The sequence below is a fragment of the Cyprinodon variegatus genome, unplaced genomic scaffold (assembly GCF_000732505.1).
Source record: "Cyprinodon variegatus isolate N-32 unplaced genomic scaffold, C_variegatus-1.0 Scaffold30, whole genome shotgun sequence".
Taxonomy (NCBI): domain Eukaryota; kingdom Metazoa; phylum Chordata; class Actinopteri; order Cyprinodontiformes; family Cyprinodontidae; genus Cyprinodon; species Cyprinodon variegatus.
Window position 1 is genome coordinate 1,105,200 of NW_015150483.1, and position 24,693 is coordinate 1,129,892.

The 24,693-nt window shown below is 37.3% G+C and overlaps 2 protein-coding genes across 6 annotated transcripts in view; one reads left to right on the forward strand and one right to left on the reverse strand.

Moving 5' to 3' along the window:
- Positions 1 to 10,555, forward strand: part of cers1 (ceramide synthase 1) — a 33,909-nt gene extending 23,354 nt beyond the window's left edge. Inside the window, exons 3-7 of the mRNA XM_015400037.1 lie at positions 3,016 to 3,196; positions 3,272 to 3,433; positions 3,553 to 3,700; positions 3,786 to 3,949; positions 6,223 to 10,555. Coding sequence (XP_015255523.1) covers positions 3,016 to 3,196; positions 3,272 to 3,433; positions 3,553 to 3,700; positions 3,786 to 3,949; positions 6,223 to 6,265 — 698 coding nt within the window. The 3' untranslated portion in view covers positions 6,266 to 10,555. The remainder of the gene's footprint in view (positions 1 to 3,015; positions 3,197 to 3,271; positions 3,434 to 3,552; positions 3,701 to 3,785; positions 3,950 to 6,222) is intronic.
- Positions 10,556 to 12,043: 1,488 nt separating this feature from the next.
- Positions 12,044 to 22,909, reverse strand: ncln (nicalin). Of its 5 annotated transcripts, none has more exons than XM_015400206.1 (15): positions 22,650 to 22,909; positions 20,803 to 20,993; positions 20,116 to 20,257; positions 19,926 to 20,020; positions 18,733 to 18,813; positions 18,432 to 18,535; positions 18,225 to 18,313; positions 17,914 to 18,053; positions 17,398 to 17,624; positions 16,175 to 16,262; positions 16,042 to 16,080; positions 15,715 to 15,878; positions 15,282 to 15,335; positions 14,660 to 14,738; positions 12,044 to 12,964 (listed from the first exon to the last, which is right to left on the reverse strand). In XM_015400206.1, the coding sequence occupies exons 1-15, from the start codon at positions 22,822 to 22,824 to the stop codon at positions 12,902 to 12,904; spliced, it is 1,731 nt and encodes a 576-aa protein (XP_015255692.1). In that variant the 5' UTR covers positions 22,825 to 22,909; the 3' UTR covers positions 12,044 to 12,901. The 5 variants fall into 5 exon arrangements, with proteins under 5 accessions (XP_015255692.1, XP_015255708.1, XP_015255700.1 ...); XM_015400222.1 differs by having other exon boundaries at positions 15,715 to 15,875; positions 17,446 to 17,624; positions 20,116 to 20,260; XM_015400214.1 differs by having other exon boundaries at positions 17,446 to 17,624; positions 20,116 to 20,260.
- Positions 22,910 to 24,693: the final 1,784 nt, after the last annotated feature.

Sequence of the window (24,693 nt, forward strand, 5' to 3'; positions counted from 1 at the left end):
TTCCACTCATGTCTTTTACGACCCCTTAGCCTCTTCTATTAGACACTGAGGTGTCAGCACTATTCCAGGGGGAAGGGAGGGGGGCTCACAACAGCCGATGGTATAAGAATAAATTTTGAAACAGCATTGAGAACCCACACTGTTTGAGGTTATAACCTCAACACGTTACAACCTCAAACAGTGGTGAATTTTATTGGGATGGTCCAATCAATACTAGCACGTCATTACAAAAAGAATTGGGACACTTGCAGAAAAAAAAAGACAAGTGTGGAACTCATTTGAATTTGGCCAGCTTGTTTTTAACCTTCTAAAGTAAATTCAGTTCTGGACTTGCATCTTTGCTATGTAGCTCTGACTAATACGAAATGTTCTTACTCACTATCCAGATATTCAGTTATGATCAATGGAAAAATAAACCTTTCTTGCATTTTACTCAAGTGAATTACCATTTGTTTCTCTGTTACATACACTTCTGAGATGGATGAAAAAGGAAAAAAGTTAAACAGTTTAAAAACTTCTGCAGGGCACTGTTTCTGTATCCAGAATGAAAGGTGGGAAGAGCTGCAGCTTTTGTGCCTCCATGCTTCTTCTTGGCTGCTTTTCAGCTTGGATCCATCTCTCGAGTCTCTCCTCAATGTTTAATGATAGAAGCGCTAATCAATAAACAAAACACGAAGCCTGAAACCCCATCCCAGTGGAGACAAACCTCGCTCAGACATCAGAGGAGAATTTCCGTCTAACATCCAATCTGCTTTTAGACTCTAGCCAGTCTCAGAATGCATTTAGGCTGGTTTTCAACTGAAAGACTCCCTAATGCTGCTTCCTCTCATCCATGGTCCAACTTAACATAAAGATGTGACAAACTGATCATATGTTAGAGATGCTTCTACATCTAAATTAAGATAACAGTCTTTAACATATATGAATTTAAGGCAATTTTTAAGCAAAAGCTTCAGGAGAAAATAGTATCCAACAGGATAAATTATTTGCAAACTTTCTGCTTTCTCACCTTATGATTAAACATATTTAGTGGGTGAAGAGCAGGAACAATTAACCCTGTGTTTCTCTCCAGTTATATCCTCACTGTACTGTTCCACCAAATTTCATATTCTATCTCCCCTTATATCATTGTGATATAAGTCCTCTCCCCCAGATCTAAATGAAGATTTTTCTTTAATCATTGTTTCATTATTTCCAGTTTTAAATAATTTTAATAAGTAGATGATTTATTTAGTCCTTTCATCACCTTCTCATATAACTTATACACTATTCAGGTGTTACTTAGTAACACAAATACAATATCTTTGCTTCTTAAAAATAGAGCTCTTCTGTTGCTCAAAATATTTTCTGGTGTCTGTTTAAACTTGGGTTTTATTTTTTCCACATTCATATTATTATTGATTAATTTGTTTATTATTTACTTATCATTTTAGGGGACAATACACATTCCTGACCCTGTGCTTGATTGTAGACTGAACAAAAATAATGAATCAAGATTGTAGAGATGGGCGCTATAGTTTATAAATCTTTACTCATATCCGATTAATCATTTTTTAAAGTTTTTTTTTGCCCTTAATTTTCATTAAAAAACTTTCATAACCTAGCTTTGATTTTTGATTTCAGTCAGCCCTTCTAGGAGGTGAGCTTAACTTTAAGAGCATCAAAATATAATCATGTTTGTTATAAAACATGCTTGTAAAATGAACATATTCCAGAACAAACAATGAAAGTATGCACACACTAAATGTTTGCAGCAGGTGATATTAAAAGGTTAGAGAATTTATTGAGGACACATCTTAGAAGAAAAAGGGATTTACTGAACCATCTGAGCTATGGAAGCCAAAAGAGTCCGTTAAAAAAAAAAAAAAAAAAAAAAGGATCTTTATAAACAGAAAAGTTGATTAATCATCCTGCCCTATAGGATAATGATAAAAAAGTCAAAACCACTGAATTTTTACCAGCCACATGAAGTTAAAAAGATTTAATTTCATTCCACTATTTCCTAGTTGTAAACAGATTTCTCTATATTAGCCTGTGGATAATGTCCAAATGATTGTGCTGTTTTTTTTTTTATCTGCATTTTATGCAACATCTTTGACATATTTTTTTATAGAACTTCTCGCCTTTTTTTCTCTCTGACCCAAATGTGCCTGAAAAGCATAAAACTGCAAATACCTTTATTATAGGTCATGTCTGCCCTCTGTTGAGCCATGCATTGAGTTGTGTCATGTTGCTGCCACCTGCAGGCAGAAAATCATACAACGTATTTATTGTTCACCTTGAAAACATGTTTTAGTAAAAAAAAAAATAACATGGTTGACTGACTATTTATAATAATCCAAATAAATGTTTAGATATTGTTTATGACAAACCCTGTAACCATTTTTGGCCATAGTTTTTTTTTGTATTTCTGAACCATCCTATAGACAATAAAAAAATGACATTGCTTAACACTGGGGCTGGGTAAAAAATCGATTCCTTTAAATTTTTGCAAAATCAATGTCTAGGGAATGAGATCGATTAGTTTTATAGTGACGCACCTGACGTTCACATTCAAATGAGCAGGAAAGAGGCACTCAAGATCACTTCAAGCCAGACAGCTGCAAATATAGCAATAGGTTAACTAAAGACATTAACAAATGGGGGCTGACCAGCAAACACCCTGTAGTTGTTACAGACAACGCTGCAAATATGGTTTGTGCAGGAAGATAATGCAGCTCATGCTTGTCTGCTCTGTGCCGGCTGTGTCACGTCTGCTTCCTAGAGTGAGGCTTCACATTTTCACTTTTCACAAACAACTTTGCACTTATGAGACAGTTTTGTTCATACCTCAGGTTTAAACTCTCTGTATTTTGATACACAGTTGAACCACTTTCATTATTGTAAAAACAGATCAACTCAAATAATCGATTTAGAACTTTATTAATCAAAATCAGGAAATACCCAGCCCTACTTAACACATCCTTTATAATCTAACATTATTCCCTTATCTACTCCTCCCCTCTGTGTCTTCAGACTGGAAGAGTGGTATGACAGTGCCTACAGACATCGCCATAGCCTACCTGATCCAGGGCAGCTTCTACGGCCATTCCATCTATGCCACCGTCAACATGGACACATGGAGGAAGGACTCTGCCGTCATGGTGGTTCATCACATCATCACTCTGGCTCTAATTAGCTTCTCCTACGCCTTCAGGTGTGAAAACAAAACAGGAGAGAAGTAGAGGCCATGACATCAGTCCGTTTCTTTAACAAAATCTACATCTGTCAGGTACCACAACATAGGCATCCTGGTGTTATTCCTGCACGACATCAACGATGTCCTGCTGGAGTTTACCAAGCTTAACGTCTACCTGAAGTCCAGAGGAGGTGGTTATCATCTGATCAATGATGTGCTGTCCAACATGGGCTCCGCCAGCTTCAGCATCACTTGGTAAACTTCTGCTGAAATCTCTAACCTCTTTTCTAAATCTCTTAGTCACCGGATTTTCACTATATAGCGCCTTCAGAGCCGCATCATTATGTTCAGCTGGTCTCACCTCTTTTTTTCAGGTTCTGGTTCCGGCTCTACTGGTTCCCTCTAAAAGTGCTGTATGCGACGTGTGTATCCAGCATCCACTCTGTCCCCAACATCCCCTTCTACTTCTTCTTCAATGCTCTGCTCTTCACCCTGCTGCTCATGAACATCTACTGGTTTCTGGTGAGCACGCTTAGAGACCATGTTGTCTAAAAGCCTCCACTTCAGACACTCCGTAGAAACTCTTTTTCTCCTCTGCTCTTTCCAGTTCATTGTGATTTTCGTGGTGAAGTTGCTGAAGGTAAAGGAGGTGAACGACGTCAGGGAGTACGAGGACGAGGACGCTAGGAAGGCAGCAGAGGAACTACTGAAAGATCCACAGGCAGTAAATAATGATAACGATGATGCTGGACATCATAACTTAGCTCAGAGGTGAGATGCATCTTTATTCTTTGTATTTTCTTTTGACTGTGATAGTTTAACTTTAGCTGCTATCCTTGATTCCTGTTTTGTTTAATTTGTTCAAACCATATAAAAAACACAAAACAAAAAAAACCCATCAAGAACTGTAAAAAGCAGGTCACATCTTTATTTCATCTACTGGGTATTCTGCTAGAAAGGGGTTTGAAATATCTATTTTAAATTCATCTTTTCATCTTGATATAAAACTCCCGGCATACTGAAGCCTGAGAGCTGAGAGTAACATTGACAGTGAGCAGCGAGGCGGCAGCAGTGGAAGTTTATCAGTGAAGCGTTCACCACATGCTTCGCCTTGGATTGCTCGTCAGAAAATGCAAAGCAGTTCTGGCCATCCTGTTCTCATTTGAAGCCTGCAGCGTCATCTTGTCCGCACCTTCCTGGCGGGGCTCCATGTAATTTAACATCCTTGGCAATAGAGGCTATCTCTGCTGTGGCTGCAACCCAAAGGAACTGTAGAGTGCAACTGAAAGAGCCTCCTTGTCAATGAAAACAGCCATCTGATTGGATCTCTTGCAATGAAGAAATAAAAAGGAACTCTTATAGTTGGAAGCACACTACACCTGTAAATTGTGTATATATTATAGTTGCTGAAAATTAAGGTAGCTGGGAGTTTTTCAGGGTGTTGTTTTATTGGATTATTTATTTCTAAAGCTCGTACCATTGCCCTCTGCTTGGTCGTGGTGGCGTTAGACTCCCAGACACTTTCCTCTTCCCAGACACCTCCTCCAGCTCCTCTGAGGGAGGCCAGAGGTTTTCTCAGGCAAGCTGAGAGACATACTTCCTACAGCATTGTCCCCTGGGCTTCCTCCCTGTGGAATGTTCCTAGAAAACCTGCCAAGGGAGCGGCAAGAGAGCATCCAAAACAGAAACATGCCTGAGCCACCTCAGCTGCCTCAGAGAAAGCTCATAGCAGCTGCTTGTATCCAGGATCTCATTCATTCATTCATGACCCAGATTTCATGACAATAGGTGAGGGTAGGAACGCATACCGACATTTTCTAAAGCTGTCAAAGAAAAGTCCAATCAGGTCAAACAATGTTAGGCATCAGAACCTTGATTGACTGATTGATCAGTAAAACCAAATTTTGTGTTTTGTATTTTTGTATGATTCCTACTAGCTGCATTTGCTGGCATGCTTTATGTTCTCCAGCATTTTGTACAGAAATCCCCCCCATATTCATCTTTTCATGCTTCTAAACAAAGTCCTGTGTTTCCATCTCTACAGTAAGACTGAAACTGTTGGTTTAGGTGCTGAAACCTCCAAGGGTCAATGGAACGATCCACTAACACAGAGAAATCGGTCTAGTCCAAGGCTTAGAATAAAGAAGAATAAAACTGAAGGAATTGAGCCAAAGTTCAGGAAAACATCTAGTTTGTATCTACTTTGAGATAAGTATTTCTTTAAGTAGCAAATATTTCCCTCGTATGGGAAACTGTTGTTATATCACATTATGTCTTAAAATGCAATGTCCAGTTATGTAGGTTAGCAACTAACCTGTAACCTCTGATGCCCTCAAACCAGCTGTTGAATAGTCAAAACACAGAAAGGCATTACTTTGGATTTGTTTTTCTAATCAAAAATATGCAAATGACTTTAAGACTTCTGCTGGCAAGCTTAGATTAAAGCCCCATTCTTTGTCGTTTTTAACCAACCGAGGCCTTTAATCACACACCTCAAACATTATAGGATGTTTTTTGACACTTTACTTAGTGCTTCTTTTAAAGCTGCAGTATGGCACAAGCCACTGTTATCATTTTGCAATAGTGCACTTTAAACTGCAAACTGCTGACTGAAACCAAAGTGTATCTGTTTTTATCTGGAAACCTGCCTTTAATCTCAGTGTTGACAGCATCATGCATCCCTATCATGGTAGCTTTTGACCTCTGCAGACTTGAAACCTTGATGTCTCTTCTTCAGATCCCTCCCTTTTGTTTTGAGCCCCAACAAAATCTAACTCCTAGATGTTATATTGTGATATAATCTTATTGCTTGGTCTTTCCTGGTGGTGCTTTTGATCTTCCTGGTGCAGAACAACATAATCATCTTCAGAAGGGGCCCAAAGAGCATATAGAGATGTGATTACACCCTTATCTGACCAGCCTTGAACATGGCTGATATCCTTTGTACCAAATGTCTCCCATCTGCTAACTCCCACCTCCCCACCTTTCGTGCACAGTATTCTTACTCCCCACTCTCCTGTCTGTATTTCTCTTTTTTCTTGCAGAAAGCACGTACAGAACGGGGTTACCAAGGACAAGTATCTATAACAGGGCTCTCCACCAGTGCCATCATCTGGCTCTGGTCTGCACCCGCAGGCCCTCCTCGGACAGCAGTCGTTCAAAAACGTGACCGAACGTGGAGAGCATAACAAACATGAAACAACAGGAGGAAACAAGAAAAGGGAGGGAAAGTTGGGTACAATCAGTTTTTGTTTAGTTTTTGTTTTAGAGCAATTTATTTTCGGTTTTATTTTATTAGAGCACTGTGAATGTCATTTCAGCTGACTTTCTGTCTTACTGTTGTCAACTTAATGTATGATATAGACCTAGTGGAAACGAGGCTTTTTAAGGGAGGAACAGGCTAGACCCGTTCTGATTTCTTCGAATAACCTTTGGGAACCAAGGGAACAAGCAACAGCCGGATCATGTTGGGGTTATTTGTTGATTCCTTCTCCCCTTCCTTTGACTTCCATCCATCTGGTCTGATTTAATATATGAGGATTATCAATGCTAATCCTTTATCTGCTTCCCAGCTTCCTGCATCCCTTTGTTTAAACTGAGAAGCAAGTGCATCATTTGCATGTTCCAGGATGTCAAGAGCGTACCTGCAGCTTTTAAAGCAACAGACATCCTTTATTTCATAACACTTATCTCGGTGACTTAAGATCCACATGAACTTTGAATATTGCTTAGATTCCTCTATGGAAAGTGCTGCTTTTCTTTATTTTTGTCGTTTTGTCTCTTTAGTGGCGTGGTAGCATCTGTTGCTGCACTGACATGAAGGCATACAAGCTTATTGCTGGTTTTAATGACAGCAAACAGCTAGAATTGATTGACTGGGTCTGCACATGTTATTCTAATTTAATTTGTTTGAAAGAGATTTTAAATCATGTTTATTGTCTCCAGGTGGCGAATGATGATGGAAAAGCCATCATGATTAAAAATCCAATATATGCACTCGCTCTAGTATTCAGGAATGCATGATGTCAGAATGATTTCGAAAACATGCAATGTGTTTTTCAAAAATCTCCTATCCTTCTGATCTTAACTTTAGAGCTGATTGCTACAGCTGATCCCAGAATTAGCTGAAAACTGAACGTACAAATCAGTGTTTTACATATTCTCCAAGCGGCACCTAAACGCGTCTTTTAGATAAATATGATCAAACATACATGGTAGGGAAAATAAGTATTGTCAGTGTTCTCAGCAAATGAACTTTTAATTGTGTTACTGACAAGTAATTCCCATTATTCCAATTTTATAAAGCACTTTAAAGAGCCAGCACGGGACCTAGATAATACACAGTTAAAGGTATAGTGGAGGTTGTTCTCTTTCTGGGTGGATCATCAAAAAATTTATCCTCCCAATTGTCAATAATTCTGGTGATATGTTTACGTAAGGCCTTCCTACATGCTCGTAGTGGTGACATAGTTGAAAAATAGCAAATCGTCTTTTGGAAAGTAAGCTTGTATGAGCGATGCACAGGAACCTTTAAAGAGCGAGCACGAGGAGAAATGGGCTCCAGCATGCTCTCACACACGTTTCCCACTCGGGAGCGGGTACAGGGTTGTGCATGTGCTTTTTTTTCAAAGTCAAGAGGTCAAAAATTCACAAAAATCCTCCACTATACCTTTAAACAGAATTTAGATTTAAAAAAATGTAATAAATAACATTATTTTATGGACTGAGCAGTCCTCTGGTCATTTTGGGTGTGCAAAGCTTGAATGGCCAATTTAGAAAACACAAGAAAACAACTGTATATAAAAAAACAACAAAACAAACAGCTAAAATATCAACTAAAAACTTAAGGGTGCACTGATTGCAGTTTTCTGGCCTATCATTGATCTTTATTTTTCTTATATCTTAACACTTTCAGATGTCATTGACAGATTTTAGGAATTTGTTAAGGTAGATAAGATGAGATTGGTTTCCCATATACATATCATCTGACTCCAGATAACACAAAATCAAAGAATCAGAGCCAATCACCCAATGCAGACGAAACAGCTGATATAAAAATGGCTTCAAACCAACTTCACAGGGTGTCAAATGCCAGGCTCAAAAATAGGATTTTAGGAATAGTAAGAGAAATTATTGAACACAATGAGACATCAAAGGCACAGAAATCCCACAAAAACAACAGAAATCTGTAATGATTTTAAAATGAAGGTCTGTAGCTATTGGTGCAACCTAATTCTGGTTGGTTTAGTCCTAATTAAAGGCCTTTTTTTTTAGCTGTTATTACCAAAGTACCAATAGTTGTCCTGATTACTGCAATACATGCTGATTACATCTGTTACAGACGAGGGAACCAAGACCTCCAGAGCGTCTGTCTACTTACTCCATACAAAGCATATCTTGAAGTTAAAATACCAAAACAGGCTTTTAATTAGATTTCAGAAAATAAGTATTACATTTATTCACACATATAACATTTTAGCTACTTACTGATATAAGTATGATTTGTAAATGAATATGTTTGGATGTTCTTTTACGTTTGTTGCTGACTTCTGGTGGGAATCGCGTGTCAGTAATCACATTAATAGTATATGCACTGTGATGATGCTGCTGCTGTGTTCAATACTCATTTTCCCAACTGTATAAGATGCACTTTCAACCAGATAAAATTGGATTTAAATTGTTATGTCAAAACATTAACTATAAATTGAAAACCTAGGACAAAGCAGATTTTTTTTTTTAAGGTGCCCGCTTGTTTACTGCATGTGTGTTGAAGAAAAAAAGGAATGTCTACCTTCTCGATCAAATTCCAGCTCTTGTTTGGAGGAACAGCATGCTTGTGCTGCCTGAGCAGGCCGCAGATGTTAGGGGTGGGGTGGACGGGTCTGTTCTCTTTTGTTTCTGTCTTCCATCGTCCTCAAATCAGTGTTTCAGGAAACAATCGAAGCTACCTTATAATTTGTCTTCATATGATGAATATCGTCGCTGTAGTTAATTTTGTTTTGTTGAATCGCTACTGTTTTTATCTGAGAGAATTGTTTGTATTCTAAATGTTATATATTTTTTTCCTGCTGATGTCAGTGACAGTCATGTTTATCAGGGGACCACTGCTCACCTTTATCATCTGTTCCTGTCTATCATGCTGATTTTACTGTAGTACATCTGGACTGCAAACACCTCGGTGTGTCCGACATGTTCATCTTCCCGCTCAACTCTGATACTCTAATTTATTTCTTGTAATGACAGCGATGGTAGCTGTGAGTGTCCGTAACCTTGAAATCTGCGATGATCTGGATGATCCAGCACGGTTCGTCACACTACATCAGAGGGCTATGACAGGACGAACAACAAACTTTCTCTTAAAGAGGGCTCCACTTATCTAGATGAAGTTGTTTACATCTTGGTTTTCATCCCTATAAAGCCTCAGGGTTTGTTGGCTTTTGTGGACATTTTTAATCAGTAGGGTTTTAACCAAAATATTTTAAAAATCATTGTCCCCCTTTTTGAGGCTTTGAGACACTGACATTAGCAGCTGCTAGTCAGGATGTGCAAAAGCCTTAAAATAAAGCAGTCTTTTATTGTAAATGCTTTTTTAAATCAGAGGTAAAAAATGTATCCATTTAAATAAATGTTTGAACCAGAAATACCAGTCAAAAAGTTCAAAATTAGATAATTTCTCTTTATCAGAGTCCATAAAATGTTTAGTTTTTAAAGAACCCCTACTTCCCTGCACAAAAGATTCAGAATAAATCCTCCACGCTGCTTTATAGCAAATGTTTGGTGCTTTTCCCCAAAGTCACTCTTTGATTTATGCTACCAATGTTGAGTTGTGATTCACCCTAAGGTGCAATGTTAGTCTCATTTGGTCAAACTAGTTTGAATTAGTTTGTTAGTTTATTTTTCAACATGATCGGAAAATAAAGAAGTGAAAGAAACAGAGAAGTATAACAGAATCATCTATTCTATGGAGTTTTCCCACTTTATTAGAGCTCGATGATATGTTCCTAATGGGACCAACAAAAGTAAAAATTTATTGAAACTTTGATCAGAACCTCAATCATCAGGCATTAGTTTAGAGTCATATCCTGATATAACAGAAAAGTCTGATTTACCAACAACTACTCCCTAGAAACTTGAAATATTAATAATATACAACAATACAGTATTATACAAGATTTTTTTTTCCCCACTGGAAAATAAAAGCACTGAAATTAAATGTTGGAGAATTTGAATATTTCCAGTGTAAGATTTTGTTGCTGCAGTGAAAGGTACATTTATTTTATGGCTTTCTATACATCTTTACAAGGGGGTGCTAATAAAGTGACCAGAAATGTAAATGCTTAGAAAATCACAGCAGATGATTTAAAACAAAAGAAAAACAAATGTGACCCTGCCTATGAAAACCCAGCTAAAGTCATTTTTTGGTGAATCTCAACTTAATGTATAAAACCATTCTAAACAATCTTAAGAATGGTTTTATACATTAAGTTGAGATTCACCAAAAAATGACTTTAGCTGGGTTTTCATAGGCAGGGTCACAAATGTTAGCATTTCATTAAAACTGTAAAAATAAGAAAAAATATAGATTACACATTAAGCTGACCTTAACTAAATGATTTGAGATGTTTAACATTTTGGTGCTGATTTCAACACCTAATGTCGACTTATTAAAGGTGACCTATTGGTAATGCAAATAAATGCAGGAGGGTAAAGTTGAATAGTTGGGTTGGACAACCCATGGCTGTATTACCAAAATTCAGCCAAAGTTTGTTTTTTAATTCTCTGAAGGCAGAAATAACAAAGAAATCCAGCAAATATGGCAAGCTGAATTGAGCAGGCCATATCAATGTAGAAATCTGCTGTCCTGTTCCTTTACAATTTCAAATTTTGCACAGAAACTGTGATATTTAGCATGAAAGGTGAGCCGGCTCCATCAGTGCTTCAATTGTGCCAAAAAATGTCCACTAGAAAAAAATAAAGGGAAATGTTTCTGGGTGATTGAAGCCGAAGAGCTGGTTGAGTGTGACGGGCACAGTGATGCTCTGCAGGTATTTCCTATACATTGCACTGTCATTTGTATTATTTGTATTGCTCATTAGTAGATCAAAACAAAAAAGAAGGGAGCATTTGAGAATTTTTACCATGACTGAAGGATCATTGACTAAATCATATTTTGAGATGTATTTTACTGTTTTTTTGGACAACTGATTAACACTGTAAAATATAAGAATAAATTAATTTCCCCCAACTTTTTTCTGTTTTATCATTTTTTGCAACAATAATTGTAAAAAAAAAAAGAAATGCACATGAACAGAAAAAGAAATCCCATTTGTCAGTTATTTTTAAATCAAAATTTTTTTAATTGCAAAGATCAAGTGCCACAGATGAGGTGAAAACAGGGTGCAGAGGAAAGCTCATTTAATTGCACAAAACAAACCGCTCCAATAAATTATTTTTAATTGTACCACACCATTGTCTCTGTTGGTAAAAAAAATAAGTAATAGTTATCATGGATCATGCATGAACCCAAAAAAAGCTAAAGCAGCTTAAGACCCAAAAAACAGAAAAGGCAACATTTTAGATTTAGCCATCAAGGTATTTTCTGTGCCATTCGTTCACTTGAACTCATCCAGTGTTTTCAAAACTCTTAATGTTTGAGGTTTATCTAGAGTCAATATCGAATTATTTATTGCAGACAAATGTCATTTTAGAGGTTTATGTAAAGACACACTCCAACCACCAACATGCTATGATATGGTTAAGAAACACGTTCTGATTATCCACCACCACATATTTTCAATAATGATCACCGTTTAATCAAAGTAGCGAAACGTCAAAATCGTAAATCAAAGAAAGTCACACAGCAAACAAAGTTAATAAGTGATTTATGGCAGAAAGGAAAAAGAGAAACACACAATTAGTTTATTTGGGGAGCCTTTCACAAATCATCAAGAAAAAAAAAATTCACATTTTACAGTCTTCTCTGTAAACAGTACTTCTGAGGAGTATTTGTTAAAGCCTTAACATTCACATGCTCAAAACATTTTTGAATGTATTTTATTTATTGTTATATTGATCATTCCTGTTGTTCATACTTGAGTTCTAGCAAAATGTTAGTTAGAAATCTAGGGTTAAAATGAAAGTGACAGACTGTCACCACTTAGAGATGCAGGTTAAATTGGCACAAAAACTATAAAAGGGCAGAAACATTACATGCTTGGAAATTGACCCTCTCATACAAATTTCATATGTTTTAGGGACCATTAGTAGCAAAAAAGAAGAATCAATGCTATGAATTTTGTAGTACATCTCAAATGTATGTGAGATCAGCGTTGAAAGAAGCTAGAAAATGTTGCATCTTTCCTGTAATCTCATTTCTTGCCAAAACAAATTCAAGCCTCAACTGATCAGTTTCTAGCTGCCTAAAAGGACACATCAGTCAGGCTCACAGAGTACTGAGAGGTAAGGAAATAAAAAAAAAAAGGATCAACACGGAGAAACAAACATCACAAATCACGACTCCTGAATATCGTGGTCTGTGAGACCAGAAAAAGTTGGCAGCAAGACAGGATCTGACATCATAGTTTGTGCATCCGGGGAAGGAAATGGAAGTGACGTTTCTGGTCCTGATCAGAACAGCAGCTCGGTCCAGCTTCTGCGTTCTTACTGGCTAGAGTGTCTGGATTTGTGAAAGGAGGTACAGTGAGGACTGGAGGACAGGGAGCCTCAGTGGACCTTTGCTTTGGGCAAAGTTATTCTCCGGACAAAGCTGTAAAGAAGTCCAAAGTTCTGCAAGTAAAGAGAGAGAGGGGAGACTTGGTCAAACTCTTACTTACAGACATCAACCTCTGTTACTGTTCATTTAGGTAGCTGACAAATTATTGACAAACTTTTCTTTTTACCCTCACTCTGATCTTACAGCTGACTTCTTCTGTTTTAGGTCAGATGGGATTTCAAAATTCATTTTATTTGCTAAATGCCAATGAACAAAGAGAGACAAGTTTTTGCATTACTTTCTTTTAGGTAATGCAGGTTTACATAAATGTTTCTTAGTATTCAGTACAACTTCTTCTAAACTGGGTCTTTGGTCAAATGTTTTTGGCATCTTTCTTCAAGTTTCTGATGACTCCTGAAATTCTGACCCATTCCTCCTGAGACTGTCAGAGGAACAGAAACCGGAAATGGCATAGGCTAACAATATTTTCTATTTTTAAATATATAAAAAATAGAATAGTTTATATTTGTGTATGAATATTTCACACCTGCTTAAATGCATGTATTCACCTCTGGTACGACTTCAGAGGAATGTGATGGTGAGGAAACATTTAAACACTGCAGGCGCTTTGACCTTCTCTATTCTCCACCTCACCGTCTGTATCAGTTTCCCCCCTTTCCTCCATAATGAGTGAATGAATGGGTCAGATTTGGCGTTAGTGACTTCACGTCTCCATATCAAGTTTGCTTTTTGATAGATCACAACCTTTACTTGCAAAGTGACGTACAAGATTTTGTGTTTAAACAAGCTTACCCCACTCCAGCACAGCTGATTTACATTGATAGTTGATTAACGGGCTTTTTCTGAACTGCAGTAATCAGAATCAGCTGTGCTAAAGCAGAGAAACCTCTAAAAACCTGCAGGACAGCAGCCCTCTAGGACCGACTTTGGAGATGCCTATTTTAAATGATTCCTCAGGCCAATATACAGAACTTGACACTATCAATGCTACGTGCGGGGCTGCCCTCTTGAAATACCGACTATGTAAGTTGGGAGTTGACATACGGTCATTGGCCAGGTCATGTGACCTGGAAGAACATATGGCTATATGGCCACAGGCTCTTATACAGTCAAAGAGCTCAGGCTCTTGCTCTATTATAAAGAAAGCTAGCAGACTACAGACAAAAGCTAATGACCCCACAGCCTGAATGTGTAAATCTCAGGCATTCCACGCAAACGACTGAGTACTATTTTTCATAAATCAAAACCACTAGAACATGGCAGTAAAAATCTCTTACGCCCTTGATACTGCCTCGTTGATTTATTTTTTTTTTTTCATGTCATTGGCAGAGCAGCTGTTTTTTCATGTGTAGAGCTAGCAGGCATACCCATAGTCAGCCCTCAAGGGCTGCTGTCCTGCAGGTTTTAGATTTTCCCCTGCTTTAGCACAGCTAATTCGGATAATTGCAGTTCAGCAAAAGCCTGTTAATTAGCAGTTAATAAAAGTCAGCTCTGTGAGAGCAGGGAAACCTCTAAAACACTGGTGGCTGGCCACCTGATGGTTTACTTTTGCAACAGGACTGCAGCACTAGCGCCCCATGGTGTGCCTCTAATATCTTTCATAGCATGTATTAAATAACTGAACTGCCTAAACTTTAATGAGCAGTAGTAAAGGGTAAAATATCCTTATGGTCTCTCCACTAAACTCATCTTTAAGACCTGGACGTCTTAAAGAAGCTACTTTCTGCTGCAGTGATACCATGACTTACCTGGATAGCCAGATACATCATTCCTAGGTAGGCTGCAATGCAGAGAGCCAGCAGCAGGTCAAAAATAGCTGGCTTCACTCTGAGAAAAGGGGGATAGAGGTTGGGAGTCAGAAATATGGAGATCTTTGGATTCAGGTTTTGATACCTCAATAAAATTGTATTTTAAAAAGAAAGTATCAATTAAAACTTCAGCAGCCGTTAAAATTAGCAGTAAGCTTCACAGTTTTAACAATGTCACAATAAGGTTGTCCATCTTAAACAATCTGAATTAAGACAAAGATTTTAAAAACAGATGGTTCTCTCACACTGATAAGATTCCTGTTTCACCATTTAGTGGAACTTTCTAACCTGAATGAAGCTAAAAAAACATTCAAACATATGGTGCTGTGTAATAATAGTCAAATATATATTTTCCATGTCTTATTATTCTTAAAAGTGTACAGACTACATCCTAAAAAACATAAAATAGAGAAATAATTAGATTTTTTTTTTAATCACCCATTTTTGTAAAACTATCTCCATAGAGTAGATTTAAATATTTTAGACAAAAAAAGCAGTTTAAGCCGCATTAGAAGTAGAGTCTAGGATGAGCTGAAATATCTTAGAGCAGGTGAAGTCGTACCTGTAAGCATTCATAGTCTGCTTCAGCTGATCGTAGAAAACAAACTCTGGATCCCTGAAAAGGACACATTGTTACTGATCAATATCAGTAAGACATGTACGCTCTGACATGGGTATATTTCTGCATTTTACATTTTTATTTGATTCCTATAAATACTAGATAAAAAAAAAAAGCCTGATGTCATTTTTGAGGTTTAATCTGCGTTCCAGACATGTTCATGTCAATATTTTCAAGCTTTGTCAGCCTTTATAATCATTATAAAGATGGGATAAAAACAGTCAATATGAATTTATAACAGATCTGTTGGAGAAGCACAAAATAAAAGTCTAAAAGGGGGGGGGGGGGGGGATGCTTTCTCTAGGCTATCTAGGAAGCTTGGATTCACAGAATAACTACTTTGATCTGTGCACCAGTGGTCTTTGTTCCTCTTTACCTTTTGTCAGCTTTGACGTAGTGTCTTTTCACATCTTTGAGATAATGGCTGAGGTGATATTCCAGCGTGGAGACAACGTTGCTGTCTTTGTCCACCAGCTGAGCAGCTCGAGGCTGTGCTGTGAGCCAGTCAACTACAGCTGACAGATGCTCCTCCTGCACCTGCTGATGAGGGAGACCAAACACTGACTGCAGAAGCTGGATCAAGTCTATTCAGTCACTCAGATTATGTACAGAAAACTATTAAATCCTCTAATTGACTCGCATATAAATTGTGATTTAGAACAACAAAATAGATTAAATAAAGCATCAGACTGAAGCTACTTACCATTTGTTCTGTGAAAATCTGGAGGTCTCCAGGAGCTCCCTTTGCAGAAAAGTCAAAGAGACAGACAGACAATATTACATGTCAAAAATCAGATGCACGAAGAGGGATTCTAATATTTGCTGTTGGTTTTTACTTTTTCTGTTAGGTTGTAGATGACCCTCGCCAGAGCCTCAGCTACCACCTTGGTGTTCCTGCTGAGCTTGCTGACATCCACATGAGGTCTGTTAGAAAACACAACAGGTTATAAAACAGTTAAAGCAGACGAATGAGTCTCTGCTGTCCAAACAGAAATAAACTTTAAACTTATTGTAAAACACTTGGAGTGAAAAATTGGGCACAATGAGTGCCTTAGGGAGGGCCTAGTGTAACCACTGGGGGGACTCAGCATCACCCAATAAGTTTTAAGAAAAGTCACACAGCGATTACAAAGTCATGTGTAAAAGCAACATTTGTCAGGTTATTTCATCTCACTCTATAAGAGAATAACATATTTAACCATATGGTTAGTTTTTACAGCCCTGGATTACACAAGATTTGTGGTTGAGAGGCTAGAAATCAAAGAGAACAGATGAAACATTGAAAAAAAAAAAAAGTAAAAATGTGCAAATGTCTTCACATAATGCTGCCTCTAATTTCAGAAAATCCCCTTCTCCACCTTGACGGGACAAAAAAAGCAAGTCTGTGCGGCAACTATAGAAATGAATAGAAAATCCCTTTATTGTCCAACAATATTCTGGTGTTACAGCAGCAAAAAGATGCTATGCTGGTTCTGAGGAGGACATCAGGTAGATCTTGTGCGAGTAATACTGACGTATGCGCTGCTGCTCTTGATGTCACCGGCTTTATTAGTATACAAATGTTGAGAAGCCACTAAGACACGGAGGGGATGAGATGCAAAATAGAAGCAAAGAAACTCAAAGATGGCTTTACGTAGCTTAAATCAGTTTTCTGACATCTACAACCATCAAGGTAGGTAAATAAAAAAGGGCATTTGAAAAATGATACCACATGAGTTGGGTTTGGTTTAAAAAGCTAATGGCTGCTGAAAAAAAAAAAAGAAATCCAAAGAATAACGTTGAAAGACCGAACTAGAGGAAACAGAAAGACTGAGCCAGCAGACTGAGGGTGTGATGAAGGATTTCTGGAAACCCACTTTGCTTATTTTACCTCAAGAAAAAGACAGAAACCTTTGATAAATGTATCTAAAAAAAAAAATAGCAGCTTAAAAATACAAGTAATTTGGAAATAAGGGATGGAATAAAGCTAAAGAAAAACATCAATCTAAACTGCATCGTTCAGCAAACATTATTTCACCATGGAATGGGAATTTTACTCCACTTGCAATAATGAACCCACCCAGCAGGGGGCTCTCCCGCTCCATGGCGAGAGGAGGGGGACACTGACCGCACGTCCATGATGCTGGAACGCTGAGCCGAGCGATGCGACGGCAGGTGGGAGAGAGTGAAGGCCGGCAACCGGCGGATCCCGAAGCGCTCGTGCTCCCAGGCCAGCATGTCCTCAGCTAGGTTGATCTTCTTGTGAACCATGGAGAACTTTACCTCAGGGTACTGACTTGAAACCACCTGGAAGAATGTAATAAACAACTTAAAAAATTTAGCTTGAATGTTTAGATCCTGGTAAGGATAAGTTGGTTCATGCAGAGCAGAGGTCGTCCAATTTGTTTACCATGTATTAAACCAAAAAAACTCATTTGATTCAAAAATGTTTTTGTATATTTTGGGTGAGATAAGAACTGAACCATCTGCATGTGTCTGCAGACTGTGGTAGAAATAAAACATGCAGCAATGCAAACTTCGATTTCTTCTATAAACATAAAAGCAATTATTTTGCTAAATAAATGTATGATCTTACAGTCTCCAGTTCTTTAAGTAGAGAATACTGAGGAGTTCCCTCTTTTGGTGGTTTAGACACATGAAGGTAGAGAGAGTCTCCATTCCCAAGAGTGTCCAGGCACAACACAAAGGCTACATTGTCCTGCAGCAAACTGGAATCTAAAGGCAGCAAAACAAAAATATTGGAAGCATATAAATAAGCAGAAAAAGTTTAAGACTCAAACTTATTTTACATCCTAACAGTTTTTTTTTCCAAGTCAGATGCAAGTCCAAATGGACAGACTTCCTGCAAGGTTCACACAGGTGTGTGTTAGGACATAAAAACATCACCTGTGTGGTCCAAGTTGTCCTCCAGCCAGCGCTTAGTTCCCTGGTAGTTAAACTTCCCACCACCAGACACAAAGAACAGCAGGTTGTACCTAAAGACAAACCACACAGCTCTATAAGATAAGGATGAACCTCGCCCTAAAGCTCTTCATCTTCTAATGGTTCCATTGCTGTTCTAAATCATCTTGGTGTGATGCTTTTTCCACTCACGCAGCATGCGTCCTCTTGTAGGTATAAAGTTTGGAAAAGAGCCGAGCCAGCTCTAATAACATGGACACCCCGCTACCGTTTGAGTCTGCGCCATACGACAGCCACTACAGGAACAGATCACACTGATTAGTTTGCTCACCCTTTAAAAGGATTTACAAAGAATTGTGTCATTTCCTCAACCGTTACTGTTAGACCACTGACACACTTAAGGTATATAATAGATCATTTCCGCTGCTGTTTTTGCTGAAATAAAAAAAAAAATATATATATATATATATATATATAAAGGTGGTAAACATACTGGAGCAACACCAAAAGTATCATAATGAGCCACCACCACGATAGTGGGCAGGTCCTCCCCTCCAACTCCAGTCAGGCGGCCCTAAAGCAAAGCAAAGGATCATTAGCATATGGACTTATATCTATTTAATTAATTAGCTTATTTTTTTTTACACACCACTTAAATTTTTTTAAAGACACTCTTAGTCTGGAACAGCCCACTGACTGATTAGATTTACAAAAAATCCATTAAAATTACATCTGATTCCAACAACATCTATACTACAGTTTACCTTTAATCTGCATGTAAAGCAATGGAGCAAGAAAAAGGTTTCCAACTTAAAAAGAAACAACCAGCCACACATCTTAATCTCATCAGCACCAAATTTTACAACTGATAGTCAGAAAAACGCTGCTGCAGCCAGTAACCAACCAAACTCCTACATGGATGATGAAGTTTTTACACTTTGATGGGGTGTTTCTTCAGTCGTACAATAAACCCTTTTTTTTTTTCACACCCGAGAGGTGAGATGATCTATAACCAGACCTTACTGCTTCGTAAAAAAGACGAAGACGAAGGCTTGAAGTAGCTGAAGGACAATGGCGCCCACTAGACCCATGGCTGAAATGTGGATATGGCTCATATGTTTACATCCACCTCTTGCCATGTTGTATTCAAAGTTATTACTTGAAAATATTCTATGCAATTTTAATCATATTTCTTTTAAATGGAAATACAGCAATTGCAAAAAAAAAAAAAGGGACTTTTAAAATTAGCAAAATATCAACAAAATTTTGCAGATATTTGTTAGAGAACCGCAGCTAGAGAGGGAGGAGGTTTCAAAGAGGGTTTATCTAATTCCTATTCTAGAGTCCAATGGCGGCACAGTTTACACTGCAATAATTTGTACTTGACCTGGTGATGTAAGGATTGGATGCAGCAGCTTGGCAGTTAAAACCTGTTCCCTGAAACTCTCTGGACTCTCTTTGTTGAGCTAACCTTGACCAATTTTTCCTGACATTGACAAATCTTTAAGGCAAACAATAGCTTTCAATATAATGTGAAATTAATCAAATTACTCAGCAAACATTAATTTAACCGTCAAGTGTCACTGTTTTATCTAATATGTCTGAAATCAGCTGCCAATTACGAAAGACAAATCTGTTCAACAAGTTCAGATACTTTAACTACACCTTTGTGTTTCTGCTTCTCACCTCCAAACTGGTGATAGCCCAGTCACTGATAGCTTTGCTCTGAGCCCCGCTGGTCACCATTTGGAAACCATTTGCTGTGGCTGTGTGCAGCAGCACTTCAAAAAGGAAACACAAGTTGGACAAATTAACCAGGAAGAAAAGTCAAACCAAAATCATCTGATGTTCAAAAACAAAGATTAGGTATCTTTACCTTCAGCTGCAGATAAGGAGCCCTGAGAGGATGAGGATGTGAGGGTTTGGGTGTAGATAGACAGCAGCTCATTGTCCTCCTCTGCAAAGTAGACCGGGACGATGGTCTCAGTGGCTAGCATCTCTGGCTCCAGCTCCATGAACTGCTAAAGTCAGTAAACAGGCAAAAATTACAGCGTTTATAAGATGCAATATATGTTGAGAGAAAAATTATTTGATACGGTCTCTAATCTCTAATCCCTGAAAGATTTCTGAGGGAAAATTTTCCGTACAAAGAACCTTCTATAATGATTTTTCTTTTGTCTAAATATGAGAAATTCATAGTTTCATAGTAAGTCACAGAGGTATGAATAGTCAGGGGGTGAAAGGAATGCTTTAATGAGGAAAATTAGTCCCTTTTAAGATCTTAAAAACAAAGAAAACACTTGGCTTGGTTACACTTTTTAACCTTTTAAACTTTATTTTGCTTCAGATTTAAACATTTAGAAAAGATGAAAGTTGAAGCAATTAACAGAGAAGAGATCAGAGACATTATTTTCTGAAATAAACAGCAATTTATTTGGCTCAAACAAAAAGGAGAGAAGAGACTTTGGAAACTCCATACAAAATATGAGTTTGTGATTCACCTGGAAACAGCTTAAAGGGAATAAATTAGAAATTAAACCCCTGTAATGAGTAGCAGCCATACCTGCACTATGTCTTGCGGCATGGCAGACATGTTTTTGGGCAGGATAATGACCACAGCCCCAGCCGACTGGCGGAGGGCTTTCTGGTACTTGTCGTAAGAGAAATCTGCCAAACGCATGATGACACAGCGACGACTTAGTACCTCCGCCTCCACCGTACGCGCCTCCGTGTTCAGAATGGAGTTCCTGGTCCCTAAATGGAGAGGACAAGCTGCTCATCAACTCTGACAGAAACAACAGTAGTTTGTAGTGTTCTGAAAAACATTTTCGGTTTGACCACTATTGTCCTGATTTATCAATCTCTTATTTATATAGAGAATTTTATCATGATTTAAGCTGTGTTTTTAAGCTGTGGTGAAACATTTATTTTTGCAATATTTGTATGCATTCTAACAGAAGACACTGTTCTGAAGTCTGAACATCGCATGTTCATCCCTGCATGCAACTCGTTAAACAAGTTTAGTTATAAGGAAAGCTGTTTCAGATATTGTGTAAATATCAATCAGTGCAATAAACCACAAAGGACATCACTTTTGATCCACTTAATTATTTTGCACGTTTACATTCACTGCGATGGACTGCGACCTGTCCAGGGTGTACCCCGCCTCTCGCCCATTGACTGCTGGAGATAGGCACCAGCACCCCCTGCGACCCCACTCGGGACAAGCGTGTAAGAAAATGGATGGATGTTTACATTCATAAAATGTCCAAAAATTAACACTATAAGTGCATTTCTTGATTACTATAAACAAATTATTTAAACAGCATTTGTATAGAAATGATTATGTCTCAAGCCTTTTGAACACAATAAACAGTTGATTACTAGATCCGTGACTACTATAAGCGGATTCCAATCGACTAATATTACTGCTGCCAATAAAAATAATCACATCTATGTGACAGTTAGACAACTTTGATGAGTTTGTACATAGTAATCCTGAAACAATCTATTTTCCACTGAAAAAAATGATGATGATAGATAAAAAAAAAAAAAAAAAAAGGAAGTGAGGAAAGCTTTGGTTACAACAAATACCATTATTGCTAAAATCATCAGTTATATCTGAATGGTATATTTAAATAACTGTATAGAGAGATTTCCCAGACAGTTTGCAGATATAATTGTACAGGGAATGATGGTTTAAACTCAACAAAAGTCAAGAAATCCAAACTTATTTGGGTCAAACCAATCAAATCTTTCTCAATCTAATACAGTTGAAGTCAGATTCAGATACATTAAGCTGTTACTAACACTCATCGTTCAAAAAAAGGCTACATTGCATATATTAACATGACAGATTTTATTAATTAATTGCTTATTCCAGTATATTTCTAATATAAAAGAATAAAAATGGTGAAAATCCACCAAACCCATGTAGACATGCCCAGTGCACCGCAGCCAAACATGTTTAACTAAAATAAGGAAACTTTAAAAGGACATATCTGAAGAACAAATTAACCAACCATAGAAATAAGTTTGAATATTTGTAAAAGAATCGTTTATTTGGCTCCAGCCGTCAAATTTAACAGTTTAATCATAGACAGAACATTATTTATAATGAGTTGACAGGGTGGAAAGTCCTGTCAATTTTTTTAACCTCATATTTGAACTGAAATTAGCTAATAAATAATTAACAGCATAAATGACACAAAGGGAGAGAGATGAAGGTGCAGCCACAAACACACACTTCAAGCTAGGTTTCGTTAGCAGCCAGTTAGCTGTCAATGAAGCGTTGCATTAAAGCCGTCTGGAACCGCTACCAAATTGCCACTGAATTAACAATTTTAATCAGTTAGCTAACAAATACACCCATTAAGTTCAAAGAGGATAGGAGAAGAATGACTGCCTCACCGTACGCCTGTCCCTGGAGGTCGTACTGCTGCATGCGGTACACGGTGAACTCATGAGCCGCCTCGGCTGGGAGGGGGGAAACCAAGATCAACACCGCGGGGATAAATACAATAAAGGTGAGGGGAAACGACGATTTAAACATATTATCAAACACTTCACTCGCTTCCTCAAACATTTTGGCGATTGTAATCGGCGTGGAGCGGAGGAGGGCTTGATATTCAGCTGTCACTGCTCTTAGCCAGTGACGGGTAAAACCAGCGAATTTTGATCAGGCACAAAACTGTAAGCCCGTACTTCTGGGATTAAAAAACAAAATAAAACACATAAAAACCCGGGTAATTAAAATATCGATGTTGATATGAAAAGATTAACTCAAATATTGAAGGGAGTAATTTTTTTAATGATAATATTTCAGTTATTAATAATGAAATTGGATGGGTCGTTCAGGGACATTAGAGGGCAGCTATATTTTAAGTTGAAACTGTAAATTATCTTCTGACGCTAGATGGCGCAAGACACCGTGAAATCCACCCATAAATTTTGTTGAGTGGAAACCTTGCGTTACCATCCCGTTAGCGCAGAATGTAATTGTAATTTTTTCCCCTTTATTTTGCTTTTAATATGGTATTTTACAAAACAAAATATAAAAAAGCAATTGAAAAGCTAGGTCCCCTTGCTCATTGCTTTTTGTACAGATTTAAATCCATACAAATCATACTCATTCTAGGCATAAAATATGAATAATTCCAGGTGGAATATAATTATCTAGTTCTTAATACAATGTTCATCTTATTAGAGTGAAATGTTACTACACGTTAACCACTAGATATATCTTTAAATACAATACACAATAATGATAATAATAATCTGTCATTTAAAAATATTGTTAGAAGTCTTTTTATTCAAGTAGGTAATTCATAGACTTGGGAATTTAAGATATATAATTTGAAGGGGAAAAAATGTTAATCCAACTAACAATGAAGCTGTTTTAACCAACCAACTGACAAATCAAGCAACAACAAAATAAGAGCTATTATAGTATCGGGACATACTATAGATATTTAGACTCTCCCATCATTCATATTGTTTGCAATCAGTAATTGATTCAGTAAACTATGTTGTTTCAATTCAACAAATGCAAAAACTTGAGTTATCAAGCATCCCTTTTATAAAAAGAATAAAAAGAATAGATTTATTTGAATACATGCAGTACTTCTTTACATAATAATAGTGATATTGGCTCAAAACACTTGTAAATCTGTTCATTTTCTAATGACATCAAAAATTTTTCCATGTTACCCCAAATTCTCCAGAGAAACAAAGACTGATAAAAATTTAGATACATAAATATTTTTGCAAGACCTCCTGGGAGGTTAAAGAGAGCTAAAAACATGCATCCCTCATTGATTGTTTTTGTAGAGATTTTATTTCTCTATAAACTTCTGAACTAAACTTAATCTTTAAGATCTGATAATCTATAATCTTAAAAACATGTTGACTATATAGAGTTTTAAAAGTTTCTTGGGAAAAAAAAACTGTTGGTGTTTTTAAGATTTGTATTAGGAATGTCTCTGTTCAGTTTTTTTTTTTTCATGTCTCACATATTTGTAGCTCTGATTGGAGGAGGAAAAAATCCCTCTGTGTTCTTGTAAATTGTTTATCTACATTTACTGACTCATCCTACAACTGGGAATTCATATTCTAATATCAGATAATCTAAACTGTCAGTAACATCATTTTTGTTTTTAACAGATGCAACTTAAATATTTTTTTCATATTACAGTGAGATTCCTGCATTTGTTCATTTTTTCCTTTAGATTTGTGCTTATCCTCACTCCTTGGTGGAAGGATGAATAACTCAACAAACTCTTAAAACAACAACAGGTTTGGTTTTACTGTGGATTTTTCTCCCATCTACACAGCTTTGAAATATTCCATACATGTTTACCCCATGGACAAGCTTCTGGCATAATTCTAGCAGGATAGCTTTGTACCAGTTTCCAGGGTTATTTCACATATTTTAATAATTGTTTGTGTTTTTAAA

Excerpts from the sequence above, each read along its gene's own strand:
- ncln (XM_015400190.1), bottom strand. The coding sequence starts at position 22,824 with ATGTTTGAGGAAGCGAGTGAAGTGTTTGATAATATGTTTAAATCGTCG. Across the intron at positions 18,814-19,925 it reads GGGCTATCACCAGTTTGGAG|GGCCGCCTGACTGGAGTTGG; the intron begins GTGAGAAGCAGA and ends GCTTTGCTTTAG. Across the intron at positions 14,739-15,281 it reads CAGACTATGAATGCTTACAG|AGTGAAGCCAGCTATTTTTG; the intron begins GTACGACTTCAC and ends CCCTTTTCTCAG.